A 14618-nucleotide genomic window follows, 5' to 3' on the forward strand; every position below is an offset into this window, starting at 1 on the left:
TTTTTTTTTTTTTTTTCTGGCTGAGTCTGGTGCGGAGAATTTGTTCCAGTGTGCTCATGGGGGCCGAAATACACATTCCGCTGAGGAGTGGGATCGAAATTGGGAAAAGTCTCCAAACGCTCCCATTTGCTAAAACCGCCGTCCCCAACCAAGAAAACAGAAAGGGGGGGGGGGAAGAGTTAAAACATCGAAACCACGCAACTCCAAAAATATCCTCCTTGGCCGGATCCCAGATGTTCGGCTGCCCGGGTCTGGGATCCCTAAGCCACGTCGCACCCCCAGGGCTGCAGGACCCCGAAAAGCACGGCGGGGACCGCGGAGGACCCCCGGCCCAGACCGCGCTGGCCAGGCCGGCCCCGCCCCCTCCCCTCCCCTCCCCGGCAGGCCCCGCCCCCTCCCCGCCGGCCCCGCCCCTCCGCGGGTCGGCCCCGCCCCAGAACGGGCGCCGGGCGGCCCGGCAGAAGCCCCGCCCAGAAAGGGGCGGAGCCGACGCCGCCTTCCTCTTTCCTGACCTGCGCGGGCCGCCGGCCGCCGGCGTCTGCGCCCTCCCTCCGTGGACACGGGATCCTGAGCCACGCCGCGGCGCCGACGCGGAACGAGCCGAGCCGAGCCGAGCCGAGCCGAGCCCCGCCGCTGTCCGCAGTCCGGCTCCGCCGCAGCATGACCGCCCGCCGCCCAGCCGTCGGCCTCCTGCTGCTGCTGCTCTGCCCCGCGCAGGTGAGCGGACGCCCGCGACCCGAGGGGGCTGCGGGGGGCGCCCGGCGGGGCCGCGGGGCGGGGCGGGGCGTGGCGGGGCGGGCGCGGGTCCAGCCGGTCCTGGGGAAGTTGGTCCGGCGATGGAGCGAGCCCCTGGCGCCCCCCAGCCCCGCTCCGGTGGAAGAGGTGGCAACTGGGAGCAGCTTGTTTGACCTCTTCTGAGCTCATTTCAGCCGTGGTCACCTAATTTCTGGCTTTAGGATGTGGAATCAGAGGCAAGGACGAAAGTGGGTGGGGGGAGGGGGGTCTTATTTATTTAACCGGCTTAAAAAAAAAATCCTGCTATAGGTCTGCGAACTCTTTATGAATTTGTTTAGGGTACTCGACCGCGTTATTTCCCCTTCTCCCCCGAAGACGAGGTGGGAGGGGAGGTAAGGAAAGGAGACAAATTGTCAAACACCAGATTGAAACAGTCCTAAGTGACTAAGCTTGGTCTTCTCGGGAGTGCAGGTTAACTTACTGTTAACTCTCTTTTACATCTTTAGAAACTGAGGCCCAGCACAGGATAGTTGAGTTTCCCCTTGTCACCATATGAGGTAGCTGCAGAATGGGGCCTGGAACTCAGTGGCCTAACTCCCTGGATTAGTTTTTCCTAGGACATGAATGCCTCGCTGCTATTTATTATTATTGTCGTTGTTATTACAAAAGTTTCAGGCGCGCAGCTTTATAATTTAACATCTGTTTACACTGCAGAGTGATCACCACGAGTCTGTTACTCATCACCATACAGTTGACCCTTCACCCATTTTCCTCAATCCCCAACCTCCTTCGCCTCTGGTAACAGCTAGTCTGTTATCTGTATCTGTGAGTTTGGTTTGGTTTGGTTTGGTTTGGTTTGGCTTGGTTTGTTAGATTCCATGTATCAGTGAAGTCACTGGGTATTTGTCTTTCTCCATCTGACGTATTTTGCTTAGCATGATCCCCTCAAGGTCCATCCATGTGGCAAATGGCAGGATTTCATTCTTTTTTATGGCTGAGTAGTATTCCATTATATAAGTATATCACATCTTATTCATCTGTCAGTGGACATTTAGGTTGTTTACATATTTTGATTGTTGTGAATAATGCTGTTGTGAATGTAGGGGGTGCATGTATCTTTTCGAATTGGTGTTTTCATTTTCTTCGGGTAAATAATCAGAGGTAGAATGGCTGGGTCATATGGTATTTCTGTTCTTCTTTTTTAGAATATTTTATTTATTCATGAGAGAGAGAGGCAGGGACACAGGCAGAGGGAGAAGCAGGCTCCATGCTGGGAGACTGACGTGGGACTCGATCCCGGGACTCCAGGATCATGCCCTGTGCTGATGGCGGCGCTAAACCACTGAGCCACCCGGGCTGCCCCGGTATTTCTATTCTTAATTCTTTGAGGAACCACATAGCGTTTTCCACAATGGTTGTAGCAATTTACAATCCCACCAACAGCGTATAAGGGTTTCCCTTTCTCCACATCCTCACCAACACTTGACATTTCTTGTCTCTTTGATAACATCCATTGTAACAGGTGTGAGGTGATACCTCATTGTGATTTTGATTTGCATTTCCCTAATAGTGATCTTGAGTGTCTTTTCATGTGGCTGTTGTATGTCTTATGTGCCATCTGTATGTCTTTGCGGAAATGTCTGTTCAGATCGTCTGCCCATTTTTTAATTGGGTTTTTGTTGGTGTTGAGTTGTAGGAGTTCTTTTTATATCATGAATATTAACTCTTTATCAGGTATATGGCTTGCAAATATGTTCTCCCATTCAGTAGGTTGCCTTTTCATTTTGTTGATAGTTTCCTTTGCTGTGCAGATACTTTTTGGTTTGGTGTAGTCCCTCCTCTTTAGCTTTCTTTTTGTCTCTCGTTTTTGGAGTCAGATCCCCAAAGACATCACTAAGACTGATGTCCAGCAGATTACCGCCTATGTTTTCGTCTAGGAATTTTATGGTTTCCAGTCTTCCATTCAAGTCTTTAACCCATTTTGAGATCATTTTTGTGAATTGTGTAAGATAGTGGTCCAGTTTCATACTTTTATATGTGGTTGTCCAGTTTTCCCAACACCAAGTTACTGACGAGACTATCCTTTCTCTATTGTACATTCTTGGCTCATTTGTTGTAGATTAATTGTCCTTACCTGTGTGGGTTCATTTCTGGGCTCTCACTTCTGTTCCATTGATCTTTGTGTCTTATACCAATACCGTACTATTTTGATTACTATAGATTTGTAACATAGTATGAAATGAGGGAGTGTGAGACTTCCAGCATTGTTCTTTAAGATTGCTTTGGCTTTTCAGTATCTTTTGTGGCTCCATATAAATTTTACAATTATTTGTTCCTGTTCTGTAAAGTGTGCCAATGGAATTTTGATAGGTATTTCATTGAATCTGTAGATTGCTTTCAGTAGTATAGATATTTTAATAATATTCTTCCAATTCATGAGCACAGATTATTTTTCCATTCCTTTGTGTCTCTTCAGCTTCTTTCATCAGTGTCTTATTTTTTTTTAAAGATTTTATTTTATTATTTATTCATGAGAGACACAGAGATCGAGAGAGAGAGAGAGAGAGAGAGAGAGAGAGAGAGGCAGAGACACAGGCAGAGGGAGAAGCAGGCTCTATGCAGGGAGCCCGATGCGGGACCCGATTCCGGGTCTCCAGGATCACGCCCTGGGCCCAAGGCAGGCACCAAACTGCTGAGCCACCCAGGGATCCCCTCATCAGTGTCTTATGATTTCCACCTCCTTCGTTAAACTTATTCCTAGATATTTTATTCTTTTTGAGGTAATTGTAAATGGAATTGTTTTCATTTCTCTTTATGATGTTTCATTGTTAGTGTATAGACACACCACAGATTTCTCCGTACTGATTTTATATCCTACAATTTACTGAATTCATGTATCATGTCATCTGCAAATAGTGGGAGTTTTACTTTTTCCTTTCTGATTTGGATGCCTTTTATTTATTTTATCTAATTGCCATGACTAGGACTTCCAATGTTGAGCAAAAGTGACAAGAATAGGCATCCTGTTCTTACTTACCTATCATCTTGTTGATGTGATATATCACACTAATTGATCTATAGATGTTGAACCATCCTTGAATCCATAGAATAAATCTCACCTAGTCATGTTTTATGATCTTTTTAATATGTTATTGGATTTGGTGTGCTAATATTTTGTTGAGGATTTTTGCATCTGTGTTCATCAAGGATATTGGACTGTTGGTTGTTGTTTTTTAATAGTGCCCTGGTCTGGTTTTGGTATAAGAGTAACACTGGCCTCATAAAATATGTTTGAAAGCTTTTCCTCCTCTTCAATTTTTGGAAGACTTTGAGTGTATGTATTAAATCTTTTAATGTTTGGTGGAATTTGCCAGTGAAGCTGTCTGGTCCTAGAACGTTTGTTTTGAGATTTTTGATTACTGTTTCATTCTCCTTACTAGTAATCAGTCTATTCAGATTTCCTATTTTTTCGTCATTCAGTCTTGTGAGACTGTGTGTTTCCAGGAATTTATCCATTTCTTCTAAGTTGTTCAGTTTGTTGGTTTGTAATTGTTCATAGTAGTCTCTTAACGATCCTTTATGTTTCTGTGATATTAGTTGTAACTTCACTTTTATTTCTGATTTTGAGCCCTCTCTTTTTTTTTTTTTTACCTAGTCACAGACTGAGGAAGGGATGGGAGAAAATATTCCATACAAATGGAAATTGAAAGAATACTGAAGTAACTATACTCATGTCAGACAAAATAGACATTAAAACAAAGACTGTAATAAAAGACAAGAGCATTCATTACATAATGGTAAAGAGGTAGATCCAGCAAGAAGATGTAACATTTATAATGATAGATGCACCCAACATTGGAGCACCAAAATATATAACACAAATATTTACAGACCTAAAGGGAGAAATTGAAAGCAATAAAACAGTAGTAAGAGGTTTTAATAGCTCACTTTCATCAATGAATAGACAAAAAAGTCAACAGGGAAACATGAGTCTTAAATGACACAGTAGACCAGGTGGACTTAATGGATATAGACAGAGCACGCTCCCTCTAAAAGCAGCACAATTTACTTCTCAAGTGTACATGGAATGTCCTACAGAATAAATCACACGTTGGGTCACAAAACAAGCCTCAGTAAATTCAAGAAGGTTGAAATCCATATCAAGCATCTTTTCCGACATTAGTATGGAACTAAAAATTAATTACAAGAAGAAAATAGGAAAACCCACAAAAAGATTAAACAGCATGCTACTGATCAATCAGTGGGTCATTGAAGAAAATCAAAGGAGAAATTTAAAAATATCTAGAGACAAAACAAATATGACCTACCATGATCTGTGGGATGCAGCAAAAAGGGTTCTTAGAGCAAAGTTCATAGTGATACAGGCCTACTTCAATACAGAAGAAAATTCTCAACTGCAACTTTATACCTAAAGGACCTAGGGGGGAAAGCCCCAAATTAGTAGAGAGAAGGGATTAATAAAGATCAGAGCAGAAATAAATGAATTAGAAACTAAAAAGATGAGAAAGGTTCAGTGAAATTAGGAACTGGTTCTTTGAACAGAGAAAATTCACAAACTCTCAGCTGCATTCACTGCTATTACTGCGTCGGCAGTGTTCTATTTTATTTTTAAAGATTTTGTTCATTTATTCATGAGAGACACAGAGAGGCAGAGACCTAGGTAGAGGGAGAAACAGACTCCTTGCAGGGAGCCTGATGCAGGACTGGATCCCAGGATCACAACCTGAGCAGAAGGCAGGGGTGGGGGGAGGAGGGAGAAAGTCTAAGGATATAGTGTTGATTAAACCAGATGAGGATGTTAGAGTGGAACTCTGGGAACCCTGTGCCCTTGTGCCCACTCATCTACGTGTCAGTAACAAGGAGGTAGTAAATCATAGGGAAAAGCAGATTCAGGAGCTTCCCTGGGTTAGGAAAAACCCCTCCTTAAATTTCTGGGTAGTTCTTAGAAGCAGGTAGGTTTTGCTGACCCAGTAAGGGTCCAAGAACCAAGAGAAGAGCTGTGGCTCCCTCCTTTGTGTATGTGGAGGGGATCCCTAGATGTGTGGGCTTGTGGAAGAGCATATCTCTGGTGCCTGGTTGGAGAGGAGCCAGAGAAGGGCAGGGAGGTGGTTTGGAATGGGGTCAGTGGATAGACTATCACTAGCTCTTGCTTTGGGGACGTTGCTCTCTCAAGCATTAGGGTTTTGTTTTGTTTTTTGAAGACAATAGCTTGTAGGATTATTGGGGGTTATTAGGGAACATAATACATAGATCATATCACTGTAGTAAAGACTCAAGAAACAGTAGTAATTCTGTGCCTTAAAGAAAATACAGCTATTCAGTTTGCCTGGAGTTTTAGGTCAGGATCTAGTAGGCAGGCTTCACATTGGTAAGTGACTTTAACTTACCTCTGAAATCCTTTTGCCGACGGTAATATCAAGACGGATGGCCGAGTGCTTTTCCTCCTAGGACTTTAATAAGACAGGTCAGAAGTTCATCATGAGTCTCTTGCAAAATGCCTTGGAGGGTCTGTAAATCTTAACTGGAAATATTCCTTTATTTTACAAATTAGCTTCCTCTGTGGCCAGAAACTTCCAATATCCCTGAACAGACTAGGGGGGTAAGGAGAGAGGTTTGCTTTTAGAATTCTTAACCAGTGATAGCACCGTGTCTGGGTTCAGTGTGAGCACTCAGGAAATTCTGTCACAGAATTAGCAGACGTAGTTGTCCTTGGTAAGGTCTGATAGACATTTTGAGGGGATTTTTGCCTTTCTTAATTCTTAGTGTTTACAGATGATGAAATAACTCTAGACTGCACGGCTTTTAAACCCTGTGGTTGGGCAGCCCGGGTAGCTCAGCAGTTTAGCGCCGCCTTCGGCCCAGGGCGTGATCCTGGAGACCCAGGATCAGGTCCCGCATCAGGCTCCCTGCATGGAGCCTGCTTCTCTCTCTGCCGCTCTTGCTCTCACTCTCTGGGTGTCTCTCATTAATAAATAAATAAAAATCTTAAACCCTGTGGTCATCCAAATAATGTGTGTAGTTTTGAGAAATCATATATATGTCTCTCTCCTGTCTGTAATTTTTGCAAGCTTTTTCTTGAGAACTTGAAACATAGTGAGGCCTAGGTAGAAAATAAGCCATTAAAATGGTTTTTCCTGAAGAGATCGACAAGGGTTTAATCTGACCAGAGAGCACTGAAGAAAACCCACATTCGCCCCAATTTCAGATGGTTAATCTTTCCCAGTCTCTCCTACTCCTTGATTGATGCTGGGATATCTAATTAACATAAGTAATCAAGGGAAAATGAGGTTTTTATTTTAGCGAGTGGGCAGAAAGAAAACGACTTGCTGAATAGGTCTTTGTATTGCTTCAGTGTTTGTCATGTTACCCAGAACAAAGAATCCCTCTGGTCTGAAGACAGTATGATCTCTCTTTTCCTGGGTAACCCTTCCCCACCCTCCCCTCCTCCCAAAAGGGAGTCTTTTCAGGGTGTTTTAAGGATGACACAGTATCTACTGCAGAAGCCAGGGTTAGGCCATCTCTGATCGTGGGCACCCCTTTCGGCCCTATCACCCACAGCTCTGTCAAAGGCATAAGCTCTCCAGCCAAATAAACTACTTGCTATCAAAACTCTGCCTGTCTTCCAAGGCCTAGTTCAAATGCTACATCATCCAGGGCATTTGTTATCCTATTCCCCAACTAAAATGCCTTCTCTCTGAGGCTCTAAGTCAGTGTTTATACTGCAGCAGCAGCTTTTACCTGGGTGTGGGTCTGGGCTCTTCCTCTCACCAAGAGTGATCTTGGGTAGGCCAGTGATCCCCTGGAGCCTCTGTCTCCTCCTCTGGAAGATCAGGTTAACATCTATGCCTACTTCTCACAGTGCACATGGAAAGGGCAAAGTATTGCTTGAATTGAAGTAGCAGATTGTAGGCTCCTTGAGGGCAAGAACTGCATTTTACCATTTCCAATAGGGCCAGGACTCTCTTTTCTGAGTCATCAGATCATTGGATCTCCATGGGTTTAGGTGTAGGGATAGGATGGAAGGATTCAGAAGCTAGTTGAAACCGGAATTGCATTGCTTTCTGGGTGATAATAATCAACTGTGGCCCAATAAATTTTTCTTTGCTTGGACTTATGCCTCTTATTTTCAGTCTTTAGAATGTTCGCTTTGGCAAGAAAACTTAGGGGGAAAAAGAAAAAAACTGTTTCGCATTTGTTTTGTTTTTTTACATTCCACCCAAACCTGTTTCTGGTGCAAGTGTGCCATTAGAGGATTTGAGAGGGAAGTTTTCATATTTGTTCTTTATCTTATTGTCCCTTAGGCCACAGAGGAACTCAAGTCCCTGCCATTCACTAGTTTCATAAATATAAAGTGGTTGCTGTGGGCACAGTGTAGGTACAAAAATAGACCAACAGTACTACCTGTACAGAAAGCAATCCAGAAACTGTAAAGTGCTGTGTAAATGTTAGTAGTCTCTGTCCCTGACTCGTTCACAGTTGACAGGAAGAAGGGTGAATACATAAAATTACAATATAGTGCAAAATGTACTCTTAACAAAGGGAAGAACAAAACATTGGGGAGTCAATTTTTGAGCTCTTCTTTGGAGGGTGAATTAATGCTTACCAAGTAGACAAGAGGAAGCTGGAGAAAATAGGGGGGAGTTACCTGGTTGTTACAAAAAAACATTCAACTGTATACTTGAAAAGGGTAAATTTTATGGTATGTAAGTTATCTCAAAACTTTTTCCGAGTGATATTTTAGATTACAAGAAACTACAAAAAAAAGTCACCTAATTTGTGCATAGTACTCCATTGCTAGGACACATCTGGTCTCGTTTTAACATCACAGGACCGCTTTAAGATACATGGGATGCTGTGTTTCCTGTTTTGCAGGAAATTAAGGATACTAAGGCTCAAGTTTGTCCCGAAGTCACATAGCTGGTAAATGGCAGACTAAGGGCGTGAACCACTGTCTCCTGACTTGTGCTCTAATTTATTCAAATTTAAAATATTGCTACCAGATTCTCCATATTTAGCAAGCAAAATTGAATGAGTGTTGAGCAGCTGATCCAGAGGGCCAATAGGGCATCTCCTTCATGGCTTGTTCCTAGCTTCAGTCTGGCTTCTCCAAAAGCCACTGATGAATGAGGAATCAATTTAGCCTGCTGGCCTGTCCCTTTGTTCAGTTGCCAAACTGTGTGAATGTTCCATAGGAAAAGACCTGTGGACGATATATACTCCCATCTACTTCCTTGGTTTTGTTTTAGTCTTGTGGCTTTTGGGTTATTTTTCAAACCTGTGGGTGTGAAGGCTCAGAAATGTCTAATACCAAGTAGTATGATCTTAGCAAGTCACTTAAGGAAACGATAAGCTAGAGGGGTTATTTGTAAGGCAAAGACTAGCTGAGACTATCTAGAAATGAAGTAAATGCCCATTTACAGGCATGCCTGGTGCTCCCACAAATTATCCTTTGTTGTGTAGACATGATCTCCCCAGGTTAGCTGTAAAACAGAGTTCCAGAGATTTCTGTCACCAGAAGTCAGACCAGACCAGCCTCCACCCCAAACGTCCCACCATGTTTGTTTGGTCTGCCTACCTGACTCCAAGAACGAAGCAGGCAGCTTAGTCTCTGGATAGGATTCTCTGTGTCCGTTCCTCCGTCCCATCCTGCGTTGTCATGACTGGCCAGGCCAGCCTGTCTGCTCCCTGCAGAGGCCTCTCCCTACCCCTTACCACCTACCCGAGCTCCCTTGCTAGAGCTTGAGCTGGTGTGTCCCCAGGGTCTGCCATGAACTCTCCCCATCCAGGACAGCGGTAGAGATGAGAGGACCCAGCCCTGCACTCCACATGCCATGGGGGTGGCCAGGGCAGTCCTGGAGCTGAGGATGGTCAGTGAGAGCTAACCTGACTTGACAGCTGCCTAGAGACATACATAAAAAGATGTAAATGGGAGTCATTATTTCCACAGGTGAACATGCGTGTGTGTAAAGAGCTGTATCCTCAGAGCTCTGTCTGTGTGACGCTCTGAGGATACATCTGTACAAACTGAGCTGGAGTTTGAGCAGTACAGCAGCTAGAGAGACCAGGGATAGGATAGTGTTTAATTAACGTGGCCTTTAAAATCTTCATTCTTGTTACTGGTTTTGTCACATACTAACCCCGTGACCTCAGAGAATCTTCCCTGAGCCTTGGTTTTGTTACCTGTAAAATGCCGCCGTACTACTCCAGAGGTATCAGAGAAGTACAGGAGGCAGTAAGGAAGAAAGCACTTAACTTTGTCACCAGCATGAGGTTGACGTTCATGAAGCATTTTGTTATGAGTTAGTTAATACGTCAGATTTACTACAGGTGGCCCAGAGTGTACGATTCTGTTGCTCATGTTCCAAACTTCTCCATAGGATAAGATGTGCTTTTGTAGAGTTCTCCTTTAGAGTTTATTTAGCAGTTGCTATAGTTGCTGACATATAACAGAAGGGGCTTTGTTTTTAACTTGCTGAACTACTGTCATACTGAAAAAAAAAAAAAACATTTCTCTCTAATCATATACCCAATTATTAAGCTCTAGAGCATGTTGTGAAATAGCCATATGCCCTGACCTTTAAAAGTGGAGACACTCTAGCCTTGTAACTACTAAATTCTGGTGGGAAGCCAAAACAACCCATACTTCTCATTTCTGAACTTCTTACACGATCCATTTGAAGTCCTGAGCTGATCGAGAGATTTGATGGTTTCTGAATGGGTGACCACTGGGTAAGGTACTGCAGAGCCCTTCAGAGGAAATATAACAGCCGGGCTCTGCTCTTGATGACTTTGCGGGCTTACAAGGGACTGGAGACGATAGCCAGAAACTACCCTTGGAACTTCTCCCTACATATCCAACTTGCAATTCTCAGAAATTCTGCTTCGTCCTAGGATGAAACCCACAGATCACGGCCTGGCCAGAGCTTGTTGTTCTGAATAAAGCTTTCTCTGTCACCCCTACACCCATCATGTACGTGTTGTCTGTGGTTGCCCTTGAACCACAACAGGCTTGTTGAGTATTTTCCACAAAGACCTTATGGTGCATAAGCCTACAATATTTAATACTTGGCACTCCATGGAAAAGCTTATTTACACCCCGCCCCCAGGGGATCCAGCTTGTGGTGGGTAAGTGATAGGAACAGATACTACCCCACCGGAGCTCTGGTCTCAGAACACCTGCTGACTTGAGCCACTGTGATGGATGCCTCTAAGGGCAGCCAGGTGCTGCCTGGGGCTGAGCTGCCTCTGCCCTCAGGCTAGCTCACCTGATGGGGGGCAGCACCAACGCTGGAACCAGGTCAGAGGAGTCAGAATGAAGCTTTAATGGAGGTGACTGCCTTGGGAGAGGCTTTTAAGGTAGGGATGAAACCTATGGAGAAGCACTGTGGTCTGGCCTTCCAGGTCCAGATGAATATAGTGAAGGGCAGGTTCAGGTTGAGCCAGAAGCCAGTGTGTGTGGGGTTGTCAAGACTTACTCGTTATAAAGCTATTTGAAAGTTACTGCACTTGTAGGTGTTTGTGGGTATATGTCTCTGCAGGTTACCTGCTGGGAGGAATTAAAAGCCTAGAAGACCCAGCTCTATGATAGCGTTGGTTAAATCTGAGAAAGAGGGTGGGGGTGGGGGAGCTTCCAGTGTTACTTTGCATACACCTGTGAGGTTTTGCAGATTTGTCATGAGTGGGTATGGAGTCCATGATTAAAGGAAATAAATCCTACAGTCATTTATCTTTAATATTATAGGAATCGGTAAAATTTTAAAATGCTTCAATAAGATCGTTCTTGGGGTTATAAATAGCCCTGTGACTGGTCAGTGTCCACAAGATCTGTGAAGAGTCGCTGTCCTTTAGATTCAGATCTCTGGGACTTGAGCGGAGCTTTAACAAGACGTGTCACCTGGCGCTCAGACCCGTAGTTTTGATTCTGTTTGAACTGGCCGTCAGGCTGCTCCATTGGGTCCGAGTGTGATGGTTGACAGAGTGCTCCCTGCATCCCTTGCCACTGGGCTTTTCTCTTACATGAAGGACATCTGGGCTCACATCTCATGGTAAAACACACATAGTATAAAACTGGCAGCTTTTAACTGTACAGTCCGTGTGACATGAGGACCAAAGCTGTTGCTGTGCAGCCACCATCAGTCTCCAGCACTGAGCTCGTGTTGGATCAGGTGCACTTTGGGCTCTGGCCGACCTCAGACAGTACTAGGTTTTATTTCAGTGTTGCTTCCCTAAGTGGGCATTACGCTGGTGTGAAGTCAGCAGCAGGCATGCTTGTATCCGCGTAAAGGCAGCGCCCAGCCACACCTTACTTTTAGAAAGTGGGTGCTTTGCTTAGAAAGGAGGTGAGCGCCCCGTGGGAGCTGTTGCATAGTACACTCTTGGTGTCAGCTTCTGCTGCCTTGACATTCCAGGGATCCTAAGGTCCATCTGTCTTTGTCCGTCAAGTCCTGAGCACCTGCTGTGCTGTTGCGATTTGGAGACTGGAAATCCAGCCGTCCCAATGCCAGCTACGTTCTTGGTGGGATACGGAGGTGAGCGTGGCCCAGCCGAGAGTGACCCTTGGGGTGGCCTGAGGAACAAGAACCCAGGCTTCCAGACCAGCCAGGCTTCGGGTGGCATCTGGCTCTGCCACTTTTAGGTGTGGCCTCAGATGAGTCACTCCACCTGGGTAATTGTCAGTTTTTTCATCTGTAGAGTGGTGTTATTCCAGTTCGGCCTCACAGGTCTGAGGATTAAGGGATCCAGTGCCTGGATTAAGGGAGAGGTGGGAGCAACCCCCGCTGGTGGAGCTCAGGGAGGGGAGGGGCTGTGCTTGACTGAGTCGAGAAGGCCCTTGGGGGAGGTGGTGGTTGAAGAGTGGCCTTGGCAGGTAGCGGGAGTGTAGGGAGTATAGGGGAGGGAGGCATGAACAGTGCAGGGGCAGGCAGGTCCCGCTCAGTATGGGACAGAAGGTAAGGACAGGTGGGAGATGAGCATGCACACTGGAGCCATGTCAGGCACCTGGAGCTGGTCTCATAGGCACCGGGAAGGTGGATGGTGGGTTTCTGGGCATCGGAAAGCTGTGGAGCCTCAGCTCAGCAAGAGTCCAGCTGACTTGCCAAGGTCTGCACAGGAGGTGGCAAGGCGGCCTGTAGGGAGTCGTGCCCAAGGGAGCAAAGGATGGCTGTGTGCTCAGTAGGAAGGGAAGTCAGGGGCACCAGAAAGTGCACTTGTACTGGGAGCTTCCCCAGGAGGTGAGCTTGGCAGTAGAGGAGAGATTGGTTTCCTTTGGATTGTGGGCCACGTAACCGCAAGTGCAGCTAGAGAGAAATTGGGGTCATTTGACCAAGAGGAAGAATGAAATCAGAGCGTTGTTTATTGGGAGGAGCATGTGAAGGGATGCACAGAGAGATGAGGTTGAGAGGATAGAAGAGGGGTCAGGTGGTGGAGGTCCCTGAGGAGGCTGAGAGGCGCTGCCCCAGCCGGGCCGGCTCCACAGCAGTGTTTTCAGCTGAAGGTAATTAGAGGAGGGTGAGGCAAGAAAGAGCTGAGGGGAAAAGAGGGCTCCCCCACCAGCACAGCAGTGTGAGTGAGCACACACGTGCCTATGCCTTGTGTGAGGGGGCGGGGGCTAGAGTGAGGACCTTCATTACACACTGATTACATTTTACCCAAAGTCTGTTTCTGGAACTAGAATGTTCTGGCTCTGCCTCTCTCGGACAGATAAACCTCTCTGTGCCTCCCATTTCCTCATCTGTGAAATGGGTATAATGGCACCTCCCTCATCAACTTGTTGTGAGGATATTAATCGGACTAATATATGAAGAGCAGTGAATCAGTGCTTAGCACACAGAGTAAATGGCTCATCAGGGCCTTCAGGCCCCACCGGGTCGGGGCTGCTTCTAGAAGCAGGATGACTGAGAAGCAAACCTACAAGCATTGAGTCAAGCAGAATTTTCCTGGGCCCAAAGAAATCTCAGGTGTTTTACTCCAGCTCTTTGGGACCCCTTTGCTGAGGTCCCAACGGTTGGGAGACATTAATAATAATTACCCTTGCATTTGATTGCATAGCACTTTACAGTTTAGTAAGTACTCCCACCTCCAGTCCCGTAAGCCACCTTCACGGCAAACCTGAAAGATTGGCTGCCGTCCACAGAGAACAAAACTGCTCAGCGCAGTCAAGTAACCCGCTGCACGTGCAGTCAGGCTCAGTGTGCATGTTGGTTGAGAGGCTCGTGAGCTCTGAGGATCGGAACCCGAGACTCCTGACCTCCCCCCACTTCCTTTTCCCACTGCTATTCTACCTGACTGTGGAAATGTTGCTTTCAAGTAAGAGACATGAGGTTCCCATAAAGGATGAATGGGAACCGCACACTTTCATAGCGCTGAAGGCTGAGGAAAGGAAACTCCACATGACCGCCCCCTCCTGTTAGTCATGCCAGCGTCGTGGTTCATTGACTGAGTTTGTCACTCCAGTGGGTGACTTGCAAGGGTGCCCCAGACCTGGGGACCTGCTTGCCCTTCAGGTCTGTTGAATGATCTGTGAGTTCTAAGGCTGGGTCACTTGTATTTAAGTTACACGTCGATACCAGCAGTTATGCCACCTCCTTAGCAAAAGGACAGAAAAGCCTTTTCAAACTTAAGTAGATGGATCATTTCCTTTTAGTATTTGGGAAAGAGTGATTCCCTGGAATTGCTAGGTTCATGGACTATTTGCTGCAATTCTTTTTAAATAAAAATGGTGGTGAAATTTTGCACCTTCTTGCCAAAGATTCGGTATGTGGCATTGTTGAAAACTGGTCACTTCCTCATTTGTATAATTTCCTTTCCTTGTGGCCCAAACTTGACTCTTAATGAGTCCAGATAGGAATAAGTCATAGATTCTG

The 14618-nt window shown here is 45.8% G+C and overlaps 1 protein-coding gene across 1 annotated transcript in view; it reads left to right on the forward strand.

Moving 5' to 3' along the window:
- Positions 1-531: 531 nt before the first annotated feature.
- The window catches only part of NPC1 (NPC intracellular cholesterol transporter 1), a 53001-nt gene continuing 38914 nt past the window's right edge, over positions 532-14618 (forward strand). The window contains 1 exon segment of the mRNA XM_055324505.1: positions 532-717. Within this exon segment, the coding sequence (XP_055180480.1) occupies positions 661-717 (57 nt within the window). The 5' untranslated portion in view covers positions 532-660.

The sequence above is a fragment of the Nyctereutes procyonoides genome, unplaced genomic scaffold (assembly GCF_905146905.1).
Source record: "Nyctereutes procyonoides isolate TBG_1078 unplaced genomic scaffold, NYPRO_anot_genome, whole genome shotgun sequence".
Lineage (NCBI taxonomy): Eukaryota > Metazoa > Chordata > Mammalia > Carnivora > Canidae > Nyctereutes > Nyctereutes procyonoides.